The following is a 24,270-nucleotide window of genomic DNA, read 5'->3' as shown; positions in this document are numbered from 1 at the left end:
CAAAACCAAGGTCTCTAGAAAATGTTGATTCTTGCACAATAGAAAATAGATCTACCTGATTTTTGAAAGAAATTTGGTTTTTAACGTCTAGTGCTGATTTCCCCCACGGTGCAGGAGGGCAGTGCCTTTGGGTTTGCACGCGCTCAGGGGCTGGTGTGCCTGGAAAGCCTGGGAGAAGGCCAAGGTCAGGCCTTCTTCACGTCGTTGTGGTGCTCTCGCCGCAGCGCTCGGGGCAGCTTGGGGTTGATGAAGAATCCTTTCAAGAACAAGTCTCGGACAAAATAGGGCAGGTAGCGGTGTATGAAATACATGATCCCAAGGCCCTGCCCTGGGTAGTAGCGCACGGCTGGGTTGGCAGCCAGAAGCCCCTCGGTGATGCTGTTCACTACCGCGCTGAGGTCCTCCACTGCCACCTTCATGAACTGGATGAACTGCTGGTTGATCTCCTCCACATAGTCCTCGCCGTAGGCCTGCAGCAGCTCCTGGGGCAGACTGGCCAACAGCTGCTGCTTCTGCAGGTTCCAGAAGGCAGGGTCACATGTTGTCCCTGCAAGCAAACAGTCCCCGTGAGCTGTGTGGGGCCCCCCTTCCAGCCCCCCGCCATGAGTGCCAGCAGTTCCAGTTACCTTCCAGCCTCATGGGAAGGTCCAGCTGAGACCCTGGCAAAGATTGCCATGGGGGAAGCACAGTATTAGCACCATAGTGGCTCTTGGTAGCCTGAGACTGGACCAGGTGTCTTGGACCCTGCCTGCAGTAGAGATGCTGCTACCATAAACATGACTGAGCTGCTTTGATCAGCCCTGGTGGTACGGGTTCTGCTGGCAGAACTTGATCCTAATGCTGTTTCCAATCCACCAGAGCCCAACAGCCATAGGATAGCCACTATCCCCATATGGCTGGAGATGCTCAGAAACTGCATACTTGCACCACCAGCCGCTCATTGCATTGCTCCATCTTCTGCCTCCCTGGGATACCTGTCCTTTGCCCACAGGCACAGACAGGGAGTAGGAACTGACTCCTCTTACCTGTTTTATAGTAGCCAGGCAGGATGAGGCTGACTTTGATGCCCCAGGGCTGGAGCTCGCTGCGGAAGGTGTCCATGAGCAGGCTGAGGGCTGCCTTCGAGGCCCCGTAGGCTGCCAGGCAGGGGAAGGGCATGTCACCTGGCATGAGTAAAATACGTGTGAGCTGGTGCTCTAGCAGGAACAGACAGGAGCAGGGGGAAAGGGCAGGCAGGCTGTGTTTCTGGCCCCTGGTCAAGGAAGTGGCTTAGGGTTTGCTTTGCTGAGGAAACAACTGAAATTAGCTTCAAATTAATGTTTTAATGGGGGAAAAAAGTGGTGAGGGAAGAGAAAATGGATTTTGCTCCCTGTCCAGCTAAAGCTTGGGATTGTCATCCCCAGTGGAAGATTAATGTATTTTAATGGGCAAAAAGATAAGGGCAGGGAAGAGGAAGTTTGTTTTCCTACCCTGGCCAGGGCTGTCATCCCCAATGGAGGCACATAGGAGCTGGGCTTGGGTTGCCCATGGTAGCTGTGACCAGGCTGACTGTCCCCAGCCCCCATGTCTTGGTGGCTGCTGTGGGGTTTAGCAATGCTGCCAGCGCATCCTAGAGTTCCTGGTGCCAGGTGGCTGAGAAAGTTGGAGTGCTTGGGGGTGGGAACTGCACCACACCATGGGGATGCTCAAGCCGTGTGCCTAGGGTGAGTGTGCCGGGGTGCCACTCTGGAGGGAGGCTGCTCACCTGCAGGGCTGCTCACGGTGACAATGCGGCCACCGGCAGATCGGAGCAGGGGCAGCAGCCCCTTGGTGAGCTCCAGGGAGCCAAAGAAGTTCACTTCCATGCAGGCACGGAACTTGCCCAGCGGCGAGAGCTCAGCATCAGCAATGGTGTCATTGAACCCAGCGTTGTTCACCAGGCCCCAGAGTCCTGTGGGGATGGGGTACTCAAAGAGGTGACCTGAATGGGGAATCCCCACCCTGGGATTCCCAGCTGCTCCCCAGGCTGATGGGGGCCCTGCAAGGGAATTGCGGGGTGCCCCAGGACAAGAAGAAAGCTTGGCAAAGGCTGTTGGCACAGGTCCCTGCAGGGATGCAGCCTCCTGTGGGGACACGTGGAGGTTTGGCACTACCATGCTGGCTGCAGGCTGAGGTTCCAGGGAGTTTTGTGGGGTCCTGTGGGGCTGCCAAAGGCGGCTCCTACCTGTGCTATTGGTGTGGGCCTGGATGTGCTTCAGGACACGCTGGATGTCCTCCGTCTTGGTCAGGTCCATCTGCAGCAGCGTCAGCCTCGGTGAGCAGCTCCGGCGCAGCTCCTGGGCACCAGGACTCTGCAGGTCCAGCACACTGGCAAACACCTGAAAGCCCATGATGTCCAAGTGCTGGGCTGTCGCCTGCCCAAAGCCTGAGTCACATCCTGAAAGAGACGGGAAGAGCCTTGCGTTGGCCAGTGACAGCCATTGTCTGTCCTCAGCCCCCAAAGATCCCCTAGCTCTAACTCTCTGTCACCAGGAACCAACCTCAGGAACTAAACATCCACCCCAGCATGAGTTTTCCTTGCCTGAGGACCACCTCGGCTCCAAACTCCGCTGTAGCTCCTGACTCAGCAGGATGTGACCTTGCCCAAGGGCATTCGCAGGTCATGGAGCTGCTGTATGCTCTCTCTTTCGGGAGGAAGAAAACAACTTATCTGCAACCCGATCGCCCTGAGCACCTCCCTGATTTAAGGTGAAGGTAAACCTGCAAGCACCAGTTATGCACCAGAGCAGCCCAGAGCCCTGCTGCAATGCAGGGCCATCAACACTCAAAATAGCCTCTAAAAATCTCCATCAAATACCATCGAGAGCTGGCATAATGCTCCGTGGAAGACTTTTTGCCAAATGCTTTTTGCATGCCAGAAAGTGGTCAAGAGGCATAGGACCCCCTAGCCTGGCGGGACATGAGGAGATTAAAAAGGAAAAACAGGATTTGTATCTGCTCCTGCTACCCTGCATCCTTCAAGGGAGCACCCAAACAGGATGAACCACGCAGGAGAGTACTGGTGCTCCGTGCCTGGTCTCAGCCTCATCTTCTCCATCTCAGCTCAAACACACAGGGTACCACAGGTGACACTGTCACCTGCAGAGCCACCATGGGGGTGGCTGGGGGACAGCCTAGGCAGGAGCTGGCTGTTGCAGAGTGGTGACAAGGCCAATAGCCAGGGTGGAGCAGCCAGGATGCAAACAAACAGCAGCAGCAAGGTACAGGCTGTTCCCGGGGCCGATGGCAGCACTGATAGCTCGGGGAGTCTGTGCCACAACCACTGCCCAGTCACATTAACCATTAACAGGGGAGTGCTGCAGGGGCAACCCCATGGCCCTGCACTCTCCGGCCCATCACCTTTGGGTGCTCCTGAGGACATCCCTGAAAACTGATCCTGTGTGGCACCTGGAGCCATCCCAGGACTGACACATCGGTGGCCCGGAGGACTGTCACCCCATGAGATTCAGCATCCTGCCACCAGCCTTTGCGGGGTGCAGGGGGCACAGGGACTGGCTGCCTCACTCTTCCATACCCCCAGGCTAGGATCAGGCACTTACAGCTCTTGAGGTACCAGCTAAGCTTCAGTTCAGCATATCTGTCCCAGTCCCCAGCTCAGTTTCACTCTATTGCTGCATCAGAAACCTGTAATTAAACCCCTGGCCAGAGGCCAGAGTGATAACACAGCCCAGAGGTGCTCAGCTGGCAGGAAGGGACTGCAGGGACCTCCCTTTCTCACACAACACCCAACACTCATCATGGATGTTTGCCAGGCTGGCTCAGCATCACCCCAGCATTATCCCTGGCATTGCCCCAGCATCACCCCCAGCACCCTAGTCCGCAGGGCATGCTGAAGGTGCTGCCGACACAGCACATCCACCTCTCCCCTCCCCAGGAGCAGTACATGCTGCCAGCAGACAAACAGATAAGGTGCATTTCGCCTTTCAAAGCAGTGCTGGAGAAAACTGCAATAAAGATAAGGTTTAAAAATAAAAGTGCTTGTGGCCACAGCTTCACCATGACACAGCTGACAAGAGGGTTACCTGCACTGCTCCCATGTAGCTGGCAAGAAAAGCTTCCAGTCCAAACATGAAGCTTCCTATCACCATGTAACTCAAAACCCTGGGAAACATCCCAAAAAACAGAGCCAGGTTTGCTGGCTTCTTATGGGCAAATCTGGCAAGGAGGGAGCAAACATGGTCACATGCTGTCCAAGTCAGGCAGGGTTTGTTCTGCCTTAGAGGAGCAGTGCAGTCCGAAGATTTGTTTCGGAAGTTCTAATTTATTCACACACATTAAAGAAAAAAAAAAAAAAAAAAAAAACAAAAAAAAAAAAAAAAAAAAAAACAAACCCAAAAAAAAAACTCCTGGGAGGCTGGCAGGAGGCCCAGGGCCAGGAGGGTGAGGATGCTCTGGTGTTATTTAAGGTCTCCGCCGCTGCTCAGCTTCCCATCCGCTGTGCTCAGGCATGGCCAAGAGTGCAGGGAGGGACAATGAACCCCCTGGGCCCATAACACGTGGCCCCAAAGCATGGCAGCTTGCCCAGGACCCTGTTCACTCCCCATGGCCACCAGCACATGAACTGCTGGCCACGCTGGAGCTGGCGCAGGAGCCATTGCCGCTGGCCCAGCCCCGCCGGGAGTGCTGGAGCCGTCCAGTCTGTGCAGCCCCAGCAAGGCTGGCGCTGGGCTCGCCGCCCTCCCAGGATGCTGCATCACGAGGAGATGCCGGCGCCAGTTCCCCCCGCCCCAGCTCCCAGCTTGCCAACTGGTTTCACAGTTGTGCTGGAGGGAGGGACGTGGTCAGATCAAGCACAGCATTGGGAGCGCAGCAGAGGAGAGCAGGTACCTTGAAGCCCCCCATTGCATCCCCATGGACCCTGGGGCAGCAGATAGAGGCTTTTGCTGCAGCAGGAGCAGAGCAAAGCCCGAGTCCAGGCTGCAAAGTCCAGCAGCCCTCCACAGGCTCAGCAAGCCGGGACAAACTCCTGCACCAGGGGCCGGACAGCCGTTTTCCAGAGCAGCGGGTCAGCAGCAATTCCTGAGGACTTTGCAGAAGCTCCAGACACTTCAGTGGCTCCTCAAAGAGTGAGAGACGCAAGCCTCCACTAGAATTTTGGCATGACAAGCCCCAACTTCACTTATCTTGAGCAAGCAAAAAGGTTCGGCCTCCAGCATTGCCATAAGGAGTGCTCTCCCACCCACTCAGGGAGGGCAGAGGACTCACCCACAGCATCTTGCATCCATTGTCCAGAGTTGCTCTTCATCGGTGACAGCAGAGCCACCACTGGGGCTGAGCTGTGCCAGTTGGGCAGCTCCCAGCCAGCTTGCACCGCTCGTGCTTCCTCGCTGCCAGGAGCCGGCTGAAGCTGCAGTCCCGGTTTCGCGTGGACACATTTCTCTCAGGTGAGTCAGGCATGGCACGCTCTGACATTTTGCTGTCTCAGGTATTCACCCTGCTCTCCTGCACCAGCGTCAAGGCAACCACACACAGACATGCTCAAAATTAGTGCTTCAGTTTTCTGATTGGAGCCGAGAGGGTCAATAAACACAGCTGCAACTCCAGAGCTGCTGAACCACAACCATGTGCATGCCCCTGGCCCCACGACTGGCATGGTACATGATGGAGGGCTGGTGGCACAGGCCTGCAGTGCTCACCCCAACACAACCTAGGAGTGACTTCCCACCCCAAGATGCAAGCTGCAAGTCCTCCTCATCCACAAGCCATGAGCTGTGCAGCCTCATTCTAGAGCTGTGGAACTGAAAGCTGGGTATCTTAAACCCTGAGCTACAAGCCAAGCATCTTCATCACCAAGCCATGAGCTGTGAATTCTCACAATCTCTGCATCCTCATCCCTGAACCATGCACAACAGGTGAGGACCAACAAAAGCCTAAGCAATGAAAAGCAGAGCTTGGCTGAAGAATTCCCACGTGGCTGCAAAACTGCCCAGAGCCTGGTGGATACAGTGGCAGCTCCTCCTCCAGGATCTGGTCCCTCCATAGCCACCCCAGCTGAGGACCCTGGTGTGGAAGCTGAAGAGGGGTTGCCCCAGGGCTGAGCACCCCTGTGATGGATCAGCTCCCCCACGGTCACCTTAGCAGTGTGATCAGCCAGCAGCCCTAGGGGTTGGCCCCAGGCACCTGGCAACAAGGCAGCTGGAGGATGCTCCATCTTCCACCAACTGGGACCTTACTCGCTGAGCTGGGCACTGAGAAGCATGTCACCCCCTCCACCTCCATCAGCTCTTCAGGCTCTTGTCTGGTTGCCCCCTGCTGCTCCCCAACTCACAGGACATCAATCCCACCTCCCCAGGGAGTTTTATGGCTGTGTGTCCCACCACCCTGTCCAAGAGGCCTCACCAAGATGGAGCTGTCACCAGGCTCAAGGACACTATCAACCGGGGGGGGGGGGGGGGGGGGAAGCTGGGGCATCAAGGCCAAATGGATTGTTTCCATAGGCTCAAGCTCAAACCCTGCCTGGGATGCCAAGCTAAACATGGCATTCTGGCTCTGCCAGGATTCACTGCCACCGTGGATCCAGCTTTTCCAGGAAAGTATGGGGTTTAGCTGGACAGCACCGAGGGAGGCTCAGCTGGGTGCCTGAGCAGGCACTGACCCCATCTCAGCTGTTTGTCTCAGCTCCATCCTGGGAGCATGGGCAACTCATGGATGTGGAAGCACAGGACAAGATGGCACCAAATGGTGCTATCAGAGGGGATGGCAGTCCCCTGAAAGGAACTCAAGGAGGAGGTCCTTGCACAGTGCAGGTCCAGGCGGGATAAAATACCCAGCAAAATCCTGCGTGGGCAGGGCAAGGCCCTGTGGCCAACACCTTCCGGATGCTGCACACATTTGGAGCCAGGAGTGATAAAGGGGTGATGTCAGCCCTGGGCAAAAGGGAACAAATTCTTGGCAGGGCACAGGACAGGGAGAGGAAGGCAGAAACACCTGTCCCCACAGCAGCTGGGCTGTCACTGCCAGGCATCAGCCACCATCTGCCCACACCCAAGGTACTGCTGGGGGAGTGGGGCTGGGAAGGGGCACCCACACCCCCCCAACCCATCCAGTGTCATCACTGCCCACAGGAAACACCACCCCAGCCAGTGGCTTGCATGGTATGCCATGTCTCCACTCCCCATGGGATCTGCCCTCATGCCCAGACACAGGCAGGTGGGGCTGGGGTAGTAGCAGCCCTGGTGATGCTGCTGCTGGTCCTCAGCACTGGGGTTCAGGAAGCCACAAGCCTAATTAAATTAAATTAAAGCCAGAAGATACCTTTAGGGATGACCCAAATCCCATCCCCAAATCCCTAGTGAGTGGATAATGCAGGAGCCCCCCACCCAAGCATCCCTGCAAAGCCTCAGCCTCCTTCCTGAGCAGGACCTGAGCCAAGGCGGGGGGGGGGGACGGGACACACATGCTGCCCCTGCTCCCCTAGGACCACCCCCCTCCGTGACACAGTCGGCACAGGCAGCTGGAGGGAGATTGCTAATGTCTCCCACAGCCAGGATAGACACATGCCTCCAACAGATCCTATGGGTCAGAGCAGGGGTCAGACAAACCCTCAGCCCCACAAGGAGACCCATGACAGAAGGCAGAGCTCAGGCTGCCCATCGAAGGGGGATAGGTACATGGGTGACCTACCCCTCCCTGTGCTGGAGACATTCATGCCAGATGGTATGAATTACAATGGATTAGCCAAATGTTCCTGGGGCCTCACAGTCATCACCTCCACCCGGGAAGTTATCTCCCACTTAACAAAGAGAAGGGGGGAAATCTGATTTTCTGCCTAGACAACATACGCAACTAGGTGGAGATGACGAGCAGCCCCCAGGCCAGTGTGAATTCACCCACAGCTTTAGGATTAAAGGCCATTTCTCAGGAACTTTACTGGTGCATCCTACTGGGGACTAGATGGCACAAAAGAAGCTGGGCAATAAAGAAGTGTCAGAGGCCACAGCCCTCCCTCCCCATCACTAAAAGCCATCCAGACACCTATCCCCCACCAAAGCTTCGAGCAGCAGGTGCTGGCAGCTTGCCACCGGTGGGGCTAATGAATGCAGGAGCTTGTTTTGAGCCCTGGGACAGCAGGATAGGGATGAGCCCACAGTGCGAGGCCAGTGCCTGGTGGGATGCTCAAAGAGGTTGTGACCCAGGAATTTACCCAGCCCTGGCATGGCAGTGATGCTGCTTCTGGTGAGCAGTGACCCTGGGCTCACAAGCTGATGGGGGGGTGGGGGGGGGCATGGAGGGGAGGAAGTGCCACCTCCAGCATCACTGTGACACTTCGCAGAAAGAGAGCACAGGAATTTCTTAGAAGCAGCCGCTCACCGCACCCCGGGGCTGGATGGCATCTTCCGGCAGCTACTGTTTCCACCAAGGGGAGATCCTCTCCCCAAAAGGAGCAGTGAGACTCTCACAGTCAAGAATTTGATCTTCTAGCAGGCAGGGAAGTGAGAGAAGACAGCAGCACAGACATCACCTGGCATACACTGTACATCAGAGCTGAGGTGGGATAGATGGCTCTCTGAGAAGAGGAAGTTGTGAAGAGCTGTGGTGATAGCCAGGTTAATAACCTTCAAAGGGAACATGGTGAACTGGGAACTAGGAGCTGACAAGCCCTGAAAGGCATTCATCAGGAAGAGCTGTTGCTGGGAAGGATGCCCATGGCCCAGAGACAACTCAACCATATCATTCAAGATCAGTGCCAATGGCAAGCTGGCACTGGTAACACATCCACCTGGGCTCTTGGAGAGGGCAGGTAGGAACCAGGCTGAGAAGCCAGAAATGTCTGGAATGTGACACAGAAGATGCTCCTGGGGAATAAGGTGGTAGCAATAAAGCTATGGCTGGGGCACCTGCTGGTGGGCACCTCTAGTCTGCATAAGGGCTCTCCAGGGTTGGGCCCCATATCCATCCCTCCTGTGTGCTAACAAGCAAGGAAAGGCATCAGGTCATGCCTAAGGTCTGCTACAGGCAGGACTAATCCATTCATAGGCAGCTGAAGGGAAGAAAAGCTCTTCTACATGGACCACTGTGAACCATCACCACCCAGGGACATCTCAGGGAAGGTGTTTCTAGCCAGGACAGCAAAGCACCACAGCCGTGACATGACCAGGAGAACCTCTAACTGTAGTGGGACAGGTCATCCATGAGAGAGCTGTGAAGTGCCATCCAGACAGCATTGTGGGCCAGTCACAAGTGATGCCAGCAGCAACAAAGCTGTGCTGGGACAGTGCTGACCAAAGCAGCAGGTCAGAGCAAGCCCAGGGGATCACCATGTTAAACACCTCTAAGATTGCAGCACCCCAGTAAGGCTACGGCAGTTTCAGTGGAGCACTACCAGTTCAGGGGTATTTTGCTGATTGAGATATTTCTTTGCTTGTAAGGTGCCATCTCATCACTCTCCTTGTCACAAGAGTAAACTCCCACCACATGCCACAATCCCAAGCAAGCAGAAGTGGTGCAAGCCTTGCCCATTCCCACATCATGATGGTCTCTACAGCTGCATCAACTATTTTCTTTTGCAGCTTCCAGATCCATGTGAAGCGGGGGACTTTTTTTTTTTTTTTTTTTTTAGGAACAGAGCAAAACACTTGAGCAAACACCAATTGAGCTTCTGCCAAGACAGCTTTTGAAATACACGGAGCTGTTTAAGCCCCCAGGCTCAGAGCTATGCCTCATGACAACCTCAAGCCACCTGCTCTTTCCATACACAGTTCAAGTTCTCCCCTCCTTATTCTTCACCTGCAGCTCTCACCAGGTCTTCAGAGTAGGAGTTTGATGTTTAATGTACTTTGGTGCATTTTCCCCAAAATACATGAAGGTGGCCCTTCAGGCTGATGTGCTTGAACATAGTTGTGCTGACCCAGGCAATGCCAGGGCAGCACCCATACATGCCCTTCATCTTAGGCAGAGCCCAGCACAACAGTTGAAAGGGGATAGAATTCATCCTGGGATGGCTACATACCCCAGGTTGGAGCTTATCCCCACCTGGTAACCAGGACCCTAGAGAGGAACAAACATTTGTGACAGTGGATTGCTCATAGCAGGATGGTGAGGCCCTGGTAAGCCAGAGAAGCTACAGCTGCCCCATCCCTTGAAGAGTTCAGGGCTAGGTGGGATGTGGCTTGGAGCAACATGGTCTAATAGAAGATGTCCCTGCCCAGGGTAGGGGAACAAGATGGTCATTAAAGTATTTTCCAACCCAAATCATTCAGAGCTTCTATGATTCTGAGAGACTTTCAAAGCTGCCACAGAAGACACCAGGGCAGGTACCTGAGCTTTCCAGCCCATCCATTCTCTCTGTTCCCAGCCCGCCTGGGAGTCACTCACCATCTGGCTCCACAGGGTCAACCACCCAGTAAGAGGAAGCACTGCTGCAAAGCCTGCAAAGCCAAAAACTGCTTTTCAAGATTACAGTCTTAAGAGCCAGCAAATCCCAGGACAGTGCCATGTGTGACAGGGAAGCCAGCTCCCAAGGGGGAAGCTGATAAAGCTCAGGCTGGCAGCTCTCCAGGGGAGAAGGAAGCAGAAGTGATACACTGCACATGCAAGCACATACAAGCTGAGACAGAAGAACGGGAGATGCTGGATATACCACAGACACTGAGGGCAGCAAGGAAAGAGGTAACAGGCACATGCTGGGGAGGTTAAAAATAAAAGGTCCTGAACTATAACAGCAGTAATGCACTGACAGCATGAAGGCATTTTTTCCACCTTATCATAGAAAATTTGAACGTTTTTCATCTTATTATAGAACAGTTAGGTTGGACAGGACTTTATAGGGTCCTCCAATTCTAACACCCCTGCCACGGGCAGCGACACCTTCCACTAGCCCAGACTGCTCCAAACCCCATCCACCTGGCCTTGGAGGCTCCACAGCAGTACCTCAGATCTGAGATGACAAGATAGACATCAGGACGTGAAGAGGTACAAAAGCCCCACAGCCTTTCCTCCTGGGGGAAAAAAACAACCCCTCCAGCTGGAGTTTTAGACCAGCACTGAAAGAAGACTATGGGGAGAAGGCAAAGATTTGGTGGAAACACCTTGAAGAACCCCTTCAAAGAAAACCCCGTCTGGGCAAGTCCACCAGCCCTGTGCTATGCTTCCCGTAGTAAAAGCAGCAACTGGCTCTTCTGTAACCAGATCCTGGCTTGAGTGGAGCTAGACTCAACAGTGGGTAACCCAATCCCAGACCTCATTAAAAATGTGCTGCTCACTGGACTAGAGGGTAGCAACTGCCTACACTTCTCTCCTTCCGAAAGCATCCGTTCCCATCTGACAATCTCATTTCGGCAGGGAAGTCTTTGCTTTGTTGCTCTCATGTCCCCACATAACCCCGAGGTTAATCAAGCCAGCTTGGGTTTCTCTACCAACTCCAGTCTCCCACAGTATGAAACCTCAATGTGTTTTTCCTCCTAATTAGCTGTGCTCATCATTTTTGGTTAACAGTGCTAAAAACTCCCACCTCAACAGGTCTGTGTCATTAGTAGGCTTCAAAAGTGCTTATTTTATAGATAAGTGAGAAAAAGCCGAGCGTATTTATCCACATGCCTGCAGTGAACAGGGGTAGGTATCTATTTCTGAAGAACCTCACGTGGGAAAGAAGAATCCTAAATCCATGGAGGGCTGCTGACAAAGCGGGGGGAGAGCTTCAGCCCTGCAAATAGAGGCAGAAAAAGCAGCTTTCCTGCTCTGTTCCCAAAAGCCAGCAGCAAACCCTATAACTAGAGGTAAATGTTGCAATTTTTTTACTTCAAGTATACCAGGAATTGCTTGTACACCAGGGCCGGAGTTTGGGTGTTTGATTTTGGTCCTGTTCCACCCCTCAGCTTGGAGGCACCAGCTGCCTCTGCTGTTAATTTTTAATAGATTCTGGAAAAATCAGAACAATTTCAGGGAATAAACTGATTTTCAGCCTTCACTTACAGAATCACAGAATGGTTTGGTTTGGCAGAGACCAGAAAGATCACCTAGTTCCAAGCCCCTGCACTTAGTCTGGGGAAAGATCCCAGGTATCTCTGGATCACTGTTTCCAGAAACAGGGTGGAAGTCACCTGTGGAGAGTTGCAGCACCTTTGCACAAAGCATTTCTCAAGGCAAGACTGCTGGCAGGCTCAGTACCAAACACAGGTTGCTAGTGTGCTGTGCAGGTGCTCCAGCCATGCTGTGCTGTAGAGATGCCTATCCCAGAGCCAGCCCTGCATCTTTGACCCCGACATTTCTCAGTCACTTTGTTTGGCTGGAAAATAGATCTAAGACAACATCGAAGTCCAGACGGGAGCAACACTGCTTTTTTTACCACAGAAAGTGATTTACCTTCATGGCAGAAAGCAAGAGTCCCAACATCTGGATTGAATCACTCAGTCCTGCTGCAGCCAGCAGATGCTTCAACATCTGTGAAGTCCATGGGAAACACTGAAGCGCTGCAAGTTGCAAAGCCTCTGTTAACCTTGAGCATGATCTGAAGCTCTGACCCATTTCAGACTGTTAATGGGGCATGCAATTGTAACAAGAATGCTTCACCAGGAAAAAAACCCACATTTTTCCTGCAGCCAGGAAAGAGAGGAGGACAGGACAGGTTTGGGTCTGGGCAGCCTGACCTACCAACCAATTTTGCTCACAGACATGATTTGCTGGAAGACAGACCAATCTGCAGGTGCTCCTAGTTTCCTTCATAGGCTGCACCAAGGAAAAGCAAGGATTCAAGAGACCCAAACTGCTTCTCTCAGGCAGCCACCCTGACATTTGGGGTTATTGAAGAGCTAATTCAGGTACCACCATTATAGACAGAACAACAATTTAGTATTTTCAACTCTCCATCCAAGCTGAAGCATATGAACCAATACCTTGTAACACTGCTCCTGCCCTCCCTCTGCTTTGGCAAAGCCCTACAGGCAGGCAGACTATGGGCTAGTTTGCATTTGGTGCTTTCCAAGGATTTGCAGTAAATTGGACAATTGGCTACTGGCCAAAGAGCCACCCCACACAGTCACATATGGCAGAGCTACACAACAGCAAGAGGCTTCTCCAGCTGCTCAGTGGAGCGCCAGAATGCTCCTGACCATCCCTCCACCACTTCCAGGCACCCAATTGTGTTGGATGGTTTGCACAGACTCAATGAATTTCACAGGCATCTGCTAAGACCACAGGAAACGAAGTATAGTCTAGGTTCAAGTCTAAACTGACCCAGTCAAATACCGACCTTGCACAAAACAGTGCCAGCCTGAATCTGGAGAGGCCAAGAAATGGCAGCTCATCACCTCCCTCCAAGACTGCTCTCAGACCATCACCCCTGCCCAGGCTACAGCAGCTGCACTACTTTTTGTATAAATTCCCAGTGGGAACGAGTATGAGATATACCCCTCCTCTTTGCTCACACAGCTCTGAGGGGTCCAGTGGCTCTAAGAACACCCAGCAGTGCTGTTTCACATTTGGGAAGGGGGATGCACACCCAAACCAGCCATTTATGTTCAGAACAAGCAGTTCCCAGTGAGCCACTGGCACCACCAACCCACAGGTGCCAGCCAGCAGCACCAGCACCCTGGAATGCTCTGTCACACACTCTGGTGGAGGGATGCCAGGTACTGGCTGCCTTGCAGCTTCCCAGTGCTGGATCAGGCTCTGGTCAGGCAGCTGCCCATACCAACCTGCCCACACTGCAGGTATGTTGGGGTCCCTGTGTTTTCCAAGTTTGGCCAAAGCCTGTGCCAGGTGTGGGCTCATCTTTAAGGCAAGGGCAGGCTCAGGACAGCAAACTAAGGAAGGCATGGAGAAGCTGCTGTCTCCCTCCCAGCCCAGGCCAAGCAGCTGATCTCTGCTCCCCTCCTCATCCCCACCATCCTCCTGGGGCTGACCTCTCCCAGCCCCTGGCTGCACAGGAGGGCATTCTCCTCCTCCCTGAAAACAGCTGTTACATCCCCTAGGAAGACAAGATTAACGCTTTCCTCACCCTCTGCCCTCAGCCAGGCTGCATCCACTGGAGCCATGCTCCTGGAGAAGCTGGACCTTTGGGATACAGAACAAAAGCCCGAAGGTCATAGCCCCAGACAAACACAGTACTACAGGGGCTAGTGACCACTTACTTTGCTAGCCCAGGGGATGTCTCTTGGGAAAGCATCCCTTCCTCCCTTCTAGCAGCAGGCAGCTGCCTATCCCTGCTCCAGCCAAACCCCAGTCCCACATGCAACAGTCAAAATGCAAACCTGCAACAGATGGGAAACACCACGACTTTCCAGTCCCTGCTGCTACCACAGGGTCAGGAGCTTTGCTCTACAGCTGCTCTGCTATTTTCCCACTGAGCTGCACAGTTAGTTTTCTTTCAATCTCTCCCATAACTAAGTTTTATTTAGCCACTGATGACCAGACCAGCACATGGGGCTGAAGCATCACGTGCAGAACTCAACTTAGGGTTGTTCCTGGGGAGAGCGGGCAGCTGGAAGAGCTGAAACTCATCACCTGGAAGACAGAACAGCACTGCAGCCACCTTGACTTGCCCCAGATAAGCATCACTGAACCTGATGCACGATTAAGACAGAGGCCAAGGTGTGCATACATGGAAATGATGCCCATAGATTTTCAGGCTGAGACCTGCACTGCTCCATAGGGAGGGGACTTTGTTCCATTTCTCAGTTGATCTGCAAGGTCCAGCACAACACACAGCATAGCAGAAGTTCTGTCCCTGACCTCACACACCTTCAATGAGGCCTGGCATTGACAGTCATCCATGCCCATGCTGCTCAGTCTGCCAGGCTTTGCTTCCCATTGGCAAGAGGAGGAAGGTCAGGCTGCCTTTCTCCCAGAGTTGATCCTTCCAAGAGACACAGCACCTACTCAATACCTAGTTGCCTGGAATTAATCCGTAAAAGAATCAGGCTAATTACTATGCAAATACTCAAGTGAGGGATGCCATCCCCAGCAGAGCAGCCCTCGCATCTGCCCCTTGGCAGGCACTTGCAGGAGCAGCAGTACGGAAACGCCGATCCCGCACCGTGGGCTGCGCCTCGAACCTGTAAAACCACAAAGTATTTACAGCCAAGAGCAAACACATCAGAGCTGCAGAGGTGCCACCTCAACTCACTGGGGCAAGAACACCTTGTTCCAGTCACTGACTCACTAATTATACAGGCAATGCCAGAGAGCCAGGGCTGCCAGAGCTAGTGTGCCACAGGGCACCTGTGAGTGCATGGCTGTCAGACATCCTCCCCAGGCAGCCCTACCCTGCTGCAGCTTTGACCTTCACTCAGTTGAATCATTCATTTATCCACTGCCTTGCTCCTCTGATCTTCCTCCTCCAGAGAGGATTCCCTGCACTTTCCACTGGTGCCACAGAACTCTTCAAGCTGGAAGGGGGACCAGGTCTTGCCTTAATTTTCTAGGAAACAAGCAAACTACCTTCTTCAGCTTCAGCACCCCCAAGCCCAGCTCAGACACCCCCACCAGGATGCAGGCTCCTGTCCTTGAGAGCACTGCCAAGGTCATGCCCAGAAGATTCCATCCCCTCTGCATCCATGCGGAGCTAGCACAACCTTCCAGGAACACCTGGAGCAAAAACCACCCCAGCTTCAGCACTTCCTCCTCATCCCTCCACTACCATCGCCTCACAGCAAAGCACTGCTGAGCCTGGCTCTCATCCTTCTGTTCCACTGCCAGGAGGAAGGAGTGAGAAACTATGCATATACCAAGATAGCCTAAAGAGCTTCAGCCCGCAAGCCAGAGCTGTGCAAAACTTGGGAGCACAGCACATTCTCTAAGGAGCTCAAGACCAGGCAGCCCAAAGAGGAGGCAGGCAGCAGCTGGGCAGCATTTCCCAAGGATACCCACACAGAGGAGGACCTTGTCACCAGCAGCTTCCCAGATGGAGCTCTGGATGAAGCAGTGATGCTCAGCACTGGACAGCCTGCTCTGTTGAAGCCTCTAGAGATACTATGAGAACCTTTCTAAGAACAAGTACAACTCCAGAGGGGAGCAAGGGAAGGAGAGGAGAGGGAAGCCCTTGGGCCAGCCGACGGGACTCCAAGCCAGCATTCCAGCTCTGCCCCATCTAATCTCGGGGCTTCCAGAGAAAGCAGCTCTCGGCATCGTGCTGCAACTAGTGATTAACACTCGAGGGGCCGTTGCAACTCCCTGCTTCGCGGGGCAGATACAGCCTGGCCGGTTCTGCTTGGACTTGGAAGAGGATGAGGGATGCGCTGGCAGCCGTGGTTCGTCCCCAGCGGGACCCCACTGACAGCAGCATCCTGGTGCCTGTGGGACACCCCACTCCGCTCCCCGCCGAGCCCAGGCGGTGCCGTCGGGGCGTCGAGGCCGTGTCCCCGCACTCACCTGTGACAAGGACGGCTCTGCCCGCCACCGGGAGCAGCCCGCGGGGCGCCGCCCGCCACAGCAGCAGCCCGGCGGCGGCCGCGGCCAGGGCCAGCCCCAGGGGCAGCGGCAGCCAGGCGCGGCACAGGCTCTGCAGCGCGGCCAGCAGCGCCAGCGGCAGCACCAGCCCCCGGCCCAGCGGCGGCCCCAGCCCCCGGCCCGGCCCCGGCGCCCGCCGCGCCGCCCGCAGCGCCAGGCTGCCGGCCAGCGCCGCCCACAGCGCGCCGTGCGCCCAGCGCTCCAGCCCCGGCTCCATCCCGGTCCCGATCCCGGGCCCGGCACGGCCCCGCCGCTGCCGCTCGCCCGCCCCGCCGCGCCCGTTTATAGCCGCCCGGCGGGGGAGCGGGGCGGGGCGGGACCGGCCGCCGCCAATGGGAGACGGGCGGGACGGGAGCGCCGGGGCACCGGGAACCGCCGGGGCATCGACAGCAGCACCGGCACCGGCGGCCGGGGAGGGCGGAAGGCAGAGCACCTTGGTACCCACAGCTCGGCTCGGCACGGCTCGGCTCGGCACGGCTTGGCGCGGTACTGTGCGGCACGGCTCGGGACATCGTGCTGCCTGGGTAGGAAAGGCTCGGCTCGGCTCGGCTCGGCTCGGCTCGGCTCGGCTCGGCTCGGCTCGGCTCGGCTCAGTCCCGCTCAGGATATTGTGCTGCCTAGGTAGGTGCATTCAGTGTTGCTTAGTTTGGCATGGCTCAGCTCAGCTCAGCTAGGGGCATGATGCCACCCAAGTAGATTCAGCACAGCTTGGGGCATTTTGCCAGATCAGTAGACATGGTTCATCTCGGGTCCAGCACAGCTTAGCTTAGCTCAGCTCAGCTCTGTTCAGGACATTTTGCCACCTAAGTAGACACAATTCAGCTTGGTCCAGCTTGGCACAGCTCAGCTCAGGATACCATGCCACCTCAATATGCATAGCTCAGCTCGGCATGGCTTAGCATGGCTGAGGACATAACACCACCTAGAGAGGCACAGCTCAGCTCAGCATAGACCAGGACATGATGATGTGCCAGGTAGTCACATTTTGGCTTGGCTTGGCCCGGCACAGCCCAGCTGAGCTCAAGACATTGTGCCATCTCAGTAGGCACAATTCAGCTCTGCTTGGCATGGCTCGGCATGGCTCAGTCTTGCTTGGGACATGATGCCACCCAGTTAAGGTACAACGCATCTTGGCACAGCTTGGCTTGGCCCAGCTGAGCTGAGCCCTACACAGTACATTGTGGCACCTCAGTAGGCATGATTCAGCTTGGCACAGCTCGGCTTGGCTCAGCTCAGATCATTATGCCACCTAGATAGGTGCAATTCATCTCAGCTCAGTTCAGCACAGCTCAGGATAGCTTGGGACACCCAGGTAAACACAGCTCACTTTGACTTGGCTTAGCACAGCTTGAGATGTCATGCCATGTACAGGATGGCTCAGCTCAGCTGGATTCAGCACAGCTCAGGACAGCTCAGCAGGCACAGCTGAACTTGACAGAGCTTGGCCTGGCTTAGCTCAGCACATCTTGAGACATCATGCTACCTAAACAGGCACGGTTTAACTCAGCAGAGCGTGGCACGGCTCAGCATGACTCAGCTCAGTGCAGCTTAGGATATCATGCCACCTAGGTAGGCATATCTCATCTCATCTCATCTCATCTCATCTCATCTCATCTCATCTCATCTCATCTCATCTCATCTCAGTGCAGCATGGTTCAACTTGGTTCAGTATGGCTTGGTTATGTGGCACCTATAGCACAGGTCTGCTCAGCTTGGTTTGGCACAGCTCAGCACGTTGTGCCACCTAGGTAAGCACAGTTCGGCTCAGCTTGGTTCAACTCAGTTCAGCTCATCTTGGTTTGGCCTGGCACAGCTTGGCTCAGTGCCTGTCCAGGCAGAGCTTCCTGGCAGGAAGTGGCATTGCATCCAGGGTGGCTTAGCAGGAGGGAGGCTGCCCAAGCCAGCACCAGTGCCACCAGCACCCACAACCCACTGGGACAGGGGGAACACAGGGGCGCTCCTTGATCGGGTCTCCCTGCACAGGGTGGTGCTCTCAGACCTTGCTGGGGAGCACTATAGTAGCACTGGGCTGTCCAGGTCCTGGTGCCTTGGCCAGCCATGCTCAGTTCCTCAGTGCCCAGAGCAGGCAGGTGAGGTGTTAATCTCTCCCAGCTGCTCCCTGTGACTTGGGACCAATGACTCTAGGGGGATCCCAAACCCTTTCTCAGCACCAAAAGCAGGCAGCACTCTGCCACTCACCTACCTGGTGTTATTCTGGGGCTGCAGAAGGGCGAGCCATGCTGGGAGGCCAGGTCCTGGCTTGTCCCAGCGAAGCCTGGGGAAGCCCTGCCATCCAGTGCTGGGTGCCAGGTCTGTGCCACCTCCAACAGCTGCTGGCAGGAGCTCCCTGCACCACTTGGCTGGGGGGCAAAGTCCTCTCCTTCCCAGGTTAATTACACAGGGTAATTGCTGCTGCTGGGCTCACTTTATTAAGCACCTGCTTTAATATTTCACCAAGTCTCAGTACTCAGTGATCCTTCGTGCGTCCCTGCTGTGGGCCTGACTCTTGGCGCTCTCTGCCTGGGCTCTCACGTGCCATCATCAACACCACTCTCCCTTCCTGGCAGAGCCAGGCCAGGCCCTGCCCGCTGTGCTGCCATCAGCACTGGCTGTCTCACCAGACCCCCCGAGCCCTGTTGTGGTGGTGGCATGTGCCAGGGATTCCTGCTCTGTCCTTATTGGAAACAGCCTCCTCGGTACTGTCAGAAAAACACATTTCATCAGTGGGGATGGCAACGGCTGCTGAAGTACAGCGTCTAACAGGCTGGGGTGGTTTGGCTGGGGTGTGGTGGTGTCACCCAGCTGAGTTCGAAATGCTCAAGGGAATGTTGGGAAGCCGGCAAGGTAGAGGAGGAGGAGGGATGCTCCCAACAGCATGGCCGCGGGCTCTCCCACAGGAATCTGTTTGCTTGCAGCCCTGGGCTACTGAACCTGGTGAAAACAATAGAGGTGGCCACAAAGTGGAGCCTCAGGGAACTTGGGCTGTCAAAAGGACCCAGCTAAACCTCACCACACATCACCTTCACACATCACCTTCACACTTCACCTGGGTTTGAAAAATCCTGTTGGAGGACGGTTGTTTTCCATGACAGACCATCCCTCACTGTGCTGTTCGATCTGAAGGTGCTGGGGCATGCAAGGGAGTGGGGGCAGGGATATGGTGCTTTGCAGGGACAGACAGAATGTAGAGTCCGTACCCATGTCAGTGTTTCACAGAGGGTAGATGTGGCCATTCCCAAACTGCAATGTGAAATTTCCACAACCCCATGAGAGCCAAGTTGGATGTCCCATCCATCCATCCATCCATCCATGCATCTGTCCATCCCTTCCAGATCTCACACAGGGTCTCAGGATGCCCTTCTTGTGGGACACCTCAAGATGGGTTTGTAGATAGCCATGGTGTTCTTTGTCATACCAGTCAGGGCTTTCTGTGGGTTTTCTCACCACAGGTCCCATGTGGTGGGGCTGGACCCGCAGCACCATTGCTGTCTCTGGCTGCTGCCCAGCTTTTCCCCAAAAGGCTGCTGTGCAGTCAGGGTGGCTGGTGGGTCTTCCCTTGAAGACAATGCCTGGCCCTGTTCATCTGCCCATTGCCCAACCCCGAGGGTGCCTCCCAGCCTCACCGTGCTGTTGGGAAACACCAGTGATAGCCCCATTACCTTTTGACCTACTTGAGCTCTTCCATACCCGTTCTGCTAATTACAGCTCACCTTTCACAGGGGAAGTGGGGCTGGTTCAACCACAGCCACCTCCCACACCTTTCCTGGGGCTGCTCAAGCAGGTCCCTGGGAGGGGGGACACACACATCTTCCTAGTGCTCCTCTTGCCCTAGGCTGTTCCTCCAGCTCCTGGAGCCTCCCATGACTAACAGGTTTTGAGATAATTGTTCCACTCCCTAATCTGATCTACAGAAGATTCATGACATTGTTTTCAAAGTGCCATAAGCCATTTCCAGGGGCTCTAAGCCCATGAGGGTTGTGATTCATCCACACTGCTGCTGCCACAGGTACTTAATCTTCTTCAAAACAGCAAATCCTTCTTCCAGGGCTATTATCTCCTCAGGAAACACCACCCAGACAAGCACCTTACAGGCCACTTTTGCCTGTTCAGTGCTGATGGATATTTGTGCCAGCTCTTGCTTCCTCACACATACCATGAGGTACAGTCTTTCCCTGGGAGCAGTTGTCTCAGGAGAGGGGACCATGGGGCTGAAGCCTCCTTCAATGTCACTTGAGGGCTGGGTACCCAACCTGGCCTGTCAAACACATGGGATAGGGGATACTGCACTAAAGCTCAGGGGGCTCCTTGTCTCCCACACAATGTCCTCAAAGAGCCCTTGAATGGACAGGGGTTCATCTTTCATGGTGAAGGTGTGGAGCCCATTGGCATCTGGGGCTGGAGACAGTTCAGGGGTGACAAAGGCTGTTGCACCACCAGGAATTAACTCTCATTTTGCCCCAAAGCATCTTGCAGAGGACAGTGATTGATTACTCCTGGCACCAAATATTTGTGTCCTACTACTGAACTTGTGCATTTGTCTTGATTCTGGTTGAACTTTGCTACTGTAATGGGAACTCTCTTACTGTGGCATTCTTCTCTGGGGAGCACAGATTCATGCATGGCTGTGATTCAGCTAAGTCAGGTTGAGCTCCAGGAAACCTTTTCTGCGCCCAACAACATCCCTGTGATCCTGTCCCAAACCTAAGGCATGGGAAACCAAGTCTAAAAGAGCCCAGCCTGGAGGCACTTCCCCATGGCACAGCCAACCTCAGGCACAGCCTCCATGGAGCCACCTTCACTCTTTGTTCTGGGATTTTCTTCCTCTTCTTCACCAGCATTTTCCATTCCCTGTTTCCAGCTTAACTGACAAAGGACTTTTTTTGGTCTTTCCTTATATTTGAAGCTGTAAATCACAGGTGATCACTGGTGCCCCTTGTCTACTGCATCTGATGCTATATTGGTGGAATCAGCCTGAGACCAAAGCTTTGATCCTCCATCTTTAGGGGGTTTCCACACACCTCAGTTGGATGGTGGGCACAGCACAAACATCTCCCCAGCAGCTGGACAGGATCTCCTTGCTCCTGGGGTGCTGTGGCTGGAGCAGCTCATTTGCAGAGTACCAGGGCTGCTCCCCAGGATAGCCTTGCTAGCAGTGTGGAGCATCCAGCTAAGTGCTGACCCTGGGTCTGGCTCTTTCCAAAGCCCTTTATCTTCAGAATATTCCTACCTCTGACTTGTTTTTTTCAGGTCACCCATGATCCCCAGGTATTTACAAAAGACAGCTCCGTTTCTGGACACATTCATGGCTTTGGGAGGTTTCACCTTCTGCCTTGGTGAGGACCTTGTGTCACTGTGCTTGCACAGCCTTTGCCAGCCAGGCTTTCTGCGCCACGGTTCCCCACCCAACCAGAGCTGATTTTGGGCTGCAGGGACCTTACTCCTTCAGTGTGGCTATGACACAGTGGTACTCCAAAGTGATTCCATCTCCACTAATACTTACTGTTCTCCTGGGTCATGTGTGGTACACATGCCAGGCTTGCTATGCCAGCCCAACATCAACCTCCCATCTCCCATCTCTTCCATGCCCATGACAAAGTCTGTATCTCAGCACTGGGGTGATGAGGACAGGGGAAATGAATCTCCCCCTTGGCCACAGGACAGATGCCAGGGGAAGCTGACTGGGCAGCTCTCCAGGTGACATCCTGCTCCCTCTGCTCCTAGGGAAGAGGGCAGTAGGTCACAGCAGCTGTGACCTGGTTCCCATCCCACGCCTCCATCCTGCTGGGGAAGATGGTTGCAGAATGGAGCATGTTGTCAGCCTGATGTTGCTTAAGAGGGTTGAGACCAGGAAGTGGAGTAGGTGTCCTCCAGCTGAGGCAGGAGGAGGAATTCGGGGGGGGGGGGGGGGGGGAGGGGGTAGATGATCACAGTGCTTCTGGAAGGTGGCCAGGGTGCACCAGTATTTGCAAGAAGTGCTTGAGATGGTTCTGACTTGGGAAGAGAAGAGAGGTTATACTGTCAGTGATGGGAATTGTGCTTCCCACACAAGGTGGTGGGGCTTAATGGCAACCATGAGGCCAGGACCACAGGCAATGCCTCACCTGAGCGTGGGGGTGGCAGTGGGGGGCATGCCCATGTATTATGAAGCTGGAGCGAACCTCAGAGTGTGGCAGCAAACAGGACCCTGTGTTGGGGCAGTCCCATGGAAAAGATGGAATGGAGAAGGCAGGGAACATCTATCACAGTAAGGGTGGAAGCTACAGAAGAGCGTAAATGTAACATAAAGTGGAGTCAGGCTCATTCCTGCTGTCACCTGCTCCTCTGCACTGGCTGGAATGTGGTCAGGATGGGGGCCAGGGACAAACCTTGGAGACACAGCTGATCATAGGAGACACGAGCCTGTCCCTGCCAGCCAGACAAACTGCCAGGACCAAGGACGCGGCTGTCATTCAACAGGAGACATGAAAGAGGCAGGCAGGCTGTGTTACTGGGTAGGGGGAGCAGGGTGCAGCCCCGCCGGGTGCCAGGCAGGGGGGAACAACAAACTGAAGGCCAGCGGCGAGTCCCTGAAGAACGCGGAACACGGGGCGTCCTTTCAGGACATGAGGCATCCTTTAGGGTGGCCTCGTCGTGCGTGTGGCCACCATGCCCCCTCGTGGCAGCAAGACACCGCTCGTGGTCCGGGCTGGAGTGGGCATGAGCCACGCAGGGATGGAGACGGAGGAAGGAATGGAGGTGTTGGGTACCATGGAGTGCCCTGGAAGAATCACTTCATCCCACCTCGAGAAGTCCACTGGGGGTGCAGCACCCCAACCCCATCTCTGTTGATGCTGCCTGAAGCCACACGTGCTCCAAGTCCCCACCAAGCCTCATCTAACTGCCCAATCCCCCTCCAGCATCCTTCCACCCCCTCTCCTTCCCAGGGGTCATTCCTGCCAGTAGTATTTTTGGCATACATCACTTGTGCTGTGGCCAAGCCAAGCACTTCAGGCGCCGCTCAAGGGCAGCGTGTGTCCAGGGCTGGGCTGGGAATCCTGGAAATAACACCAAGGCTGAAAAAAAAAAGGTGGAAAAACCCGAACACATTCTTGTGAACACTGCCTCAGTTTCCCCCAGCAAGCCCTCAGCAGTAACAATCCTGGGGTTGTCATATATGTAATGTCATTTTAGGTACCTGGAATAGGTGCAGGAGGTCAAGATGCTTTCTCACCCCTTTCTCCTTCCTCCTGTGGCTCATTGTTGCCTATCATAAACTCTTTGTCCTGTCTTTACAGCCCCAAGTCAAGCACCCAGAAGGCAGGAAAGCCAGACTGTATCTTGAGGCATTTCTGGGACACTTGCAGCTCTCAGTGTGGTATCTTACTGCTTTCAGGGCCACTCAGGAAGATCTTGGACACACTGCAAGCTGGAGCAGCCTGGCATGTCCAGCCTCATGGGAGAACAACCCTGGCCAGAGATAGCCAGGAGGAAAAAGCTGTCCTGCCTGGTGGAGTTTTTCTTCATTCCTTGAAAGCCAGAGACCTGCTGTGCGGGATTCAGGGCTGGAGGCAGCGCCAGGGCAGCGCCGAGGTGGAGCTGTCATGATGGATGACATGACACCATTCCCAAATGCCTCTACCACAGGTGACAGTGCCCAAAGCACCACAGCTGGCAGAGGGTGATGCTCAGAAATGGTTCATCAGATGCTCCACTGTGAGGAGCATCACAGTCAGCACCCAGTGTGGGGTTTAATCTGTGTCTGGTATGGCATGAGCCACACTGGGACAGGAGGTGGCAGGAGAATTTCCCAGGCTCCCATGGGGACAGATGGATGTTGTCCTTGATGCATTTACAGGAACAGGCAGCCCG

General features: G+C 54.7%; 1 protein-coding gene across 1 annotated transcript; it reads right to left on the bottom strand.

Annotated features, from left to right (window-relative positions):
- Positions 1–185: 185 nt before the first annotated feature.
- HSD11B2 (hydroxysteroid 11-beta dehydrogenase 2) lies at positions 186–21,938 on the bottom strand. Its single transcript, XM_062500274.1, has 8 exons — positions 21,923–21,938; positions 20,741–20,844; positions 20,512–20,677; positions 16,345–16,911; positions 2,204–2,416; positions 1,745–1,930; positions 1,026–1,163; positions 186–547 (listed from the first exon to the last, which is right to left on the bottom strand). Exons 1-8 carry the CDS (start codon positions 21,936–21,938, stop codon positions 186–188), a joined length of 1,752 nt encoding a protein of 583 aa, XP_062356258.1.
- Between the last annotated feature and the right edge of the window lie 2,332 nt (positions 21,939–24,270).

This window comes from Cinclus cinclus, chromosome 11 (genome assembly GCF_963662255.1).
Source record: "Cinclus cinclus chromosome 11, bCinCin1.1, whole genome shotgun sequence".
Lineage (NCBI taxonomy): Eukaryota > Metazoa > Chordata > Aves > Passeriformes > Cinclidae > Cinclus > Cinclus cinclus.
The sequence above is the reverse complement of the archived record's forward strand: the minus strand, read 5'-3'. Positions and strand labels throughout refer to the sequence as shown.